The 1,262-nt window shown below is 53.8% G+C and overlaps 1 protein-coding gene across 2 annotated transcripts in view; it reads right to left on the bottom strand.

Annotated features, from left to right (window-relative positions):
- The window catches only part of Bin2 (bridging integrator 2), a 26,496-nt gene that overhangs the window by 13,471 nt on the left and 11,763 nt on the right, over nt 1–1,262 (bottom strand). For both annotated transcript variants that reach the window (XM_028782222.1, XM_028782223.1), the window contains exons 3-5: nt 768–822; nt 412–506; nt 83–178 (exon numbers count right to left, since the gene is read on the bottom strand). In XM_028782222.1, the coding sequence (XP_028638055.1) occupies nt 83–178; nt 412–506; nt 768–822 (246 nt within the window). The remainder of the gene's footprint in view (nt 1–82; nt 179–411; nt 507–767; nt 823–1,262) is intronic.

Raw genomic sequence — 1,262 nt, 5'->3', positions numbered from 1 at the left:
CACTGAGTTTTCTAGCTACATGGACTGTCCACTGAGTTTTCTAGCTAGCCTCCACCTCGCCCCACCCTGCAGACTGAGTTACCTTAACCTCGCTGAACTGCGACACATAGTTCTCCATGGTCCTCAAAGCCTGGTCAGCCAGTTTCTCTTCGTAGTCTTCCCAAAGGAGATCATTGTTCTGTGGGATACAGGCAGAGGGCGGTGAGTACCCTGCTTCTCTACAGGGCTGCACCAGAGAACCCCCAACTCTCTCCGCAGAGAACTCTTCCTTCCGAAGCACCATACTTAGAATATCATGTCAGTCTCAAGGAGAGAGATGGTGCCACTCCAAGGAACCGCATTCAGGGGGCGCTCAGCTGAGGGGAGATGGGAGTGCATCCTACGACTGCGTCTTGCCCAAACTGCTCTTACCCCCACGATGGCCTTCAGGTCATCATGCCCGTCCCAGTCGCTGCTGTAGACCTCCTGCAGGGTCTCTGACAGCCTCTTCGAGCTTTCATGCATAACTGAAAAGAGAGAACTCAGTTGTACCCCGTCGAGGGTCTCAAAAGCCGAGGATGTGCTCACCCGAGTGACAGGCTAGAAGGATGTGTTGTCGGTAAGCGAAGCTGGGTGGGGCTGCGGAAGGAAGTCACTCTGAGGCCCGTGGAGGTTCAGAGGTCAAGGGCAGCTGAACAGTGAGAACCCTGGGTCTCCCTCTTCTGTGCACCTCGGCCTGCCCTGTCCCTGGATGAGTGTCTGTGCGTCCTTCCAGGCTGAATACCCACCTTTGACTGCGCTAAGGAAGTTCTTCAGATCTTTGTACAGCTTGTGGCCTTCTGTCTGAAAGGGAAAAGCAGCTTCGGTAACTAACGAGATCTGTTTGAAAGGTGCCCCAGAGGTTGGCCTTAGAAAGAAGGCCAAAGGCAGAGCTCACGCCTGGAATTTCCTCAGGTGTTCCCGGTGACCGGAGCTGCCCTTTCCCGGACAAGCTGCAGGTTGACTCTTTGGGATCAGTGTATGAGCTGTGACAGTGGAGGCACCCGCTGCATGGGCGAAGCTTCTGCCTCTGCTTAGTTCCTTCCAGTGCACGAGAGCCTGTACCCAAGTCCTGGAATGAGCTCCCTGGACATGGCTGCCTGTGTAAAGGTTCTTCCTGCCACCTGCACACCAGGCTCCTTGCTTCTCCAAACCTTCACACAGACTTTTTTTTTTTTTTTTTTTTTTTCTCGAGACGTGGTTTCTCTGTGTCGTGGCTGTCGTCCAAAAAATCAGAAGACCAG

Source organism: Grammomys surdaster, unplaced genomic scaffold (genome assembly GCF_004785775.1).
Source record: "Grammomys surdaster isolate TR1022 unplaced genomic scaffold, NIH_TR_1.0 724, whole genome shotgun sequence".
In the NCBI taxonomy this organism is placed as follows: Eukaryota; Metazoa; Chordata; class Mammalia; order Rodentia; family Muridae; genus Grammomys; species Grammomys surdaster.
Note: the sequence above shows the minus strand (reverse complement) of the source record. Positions and strands in the feature narration are given on the sequence as shown.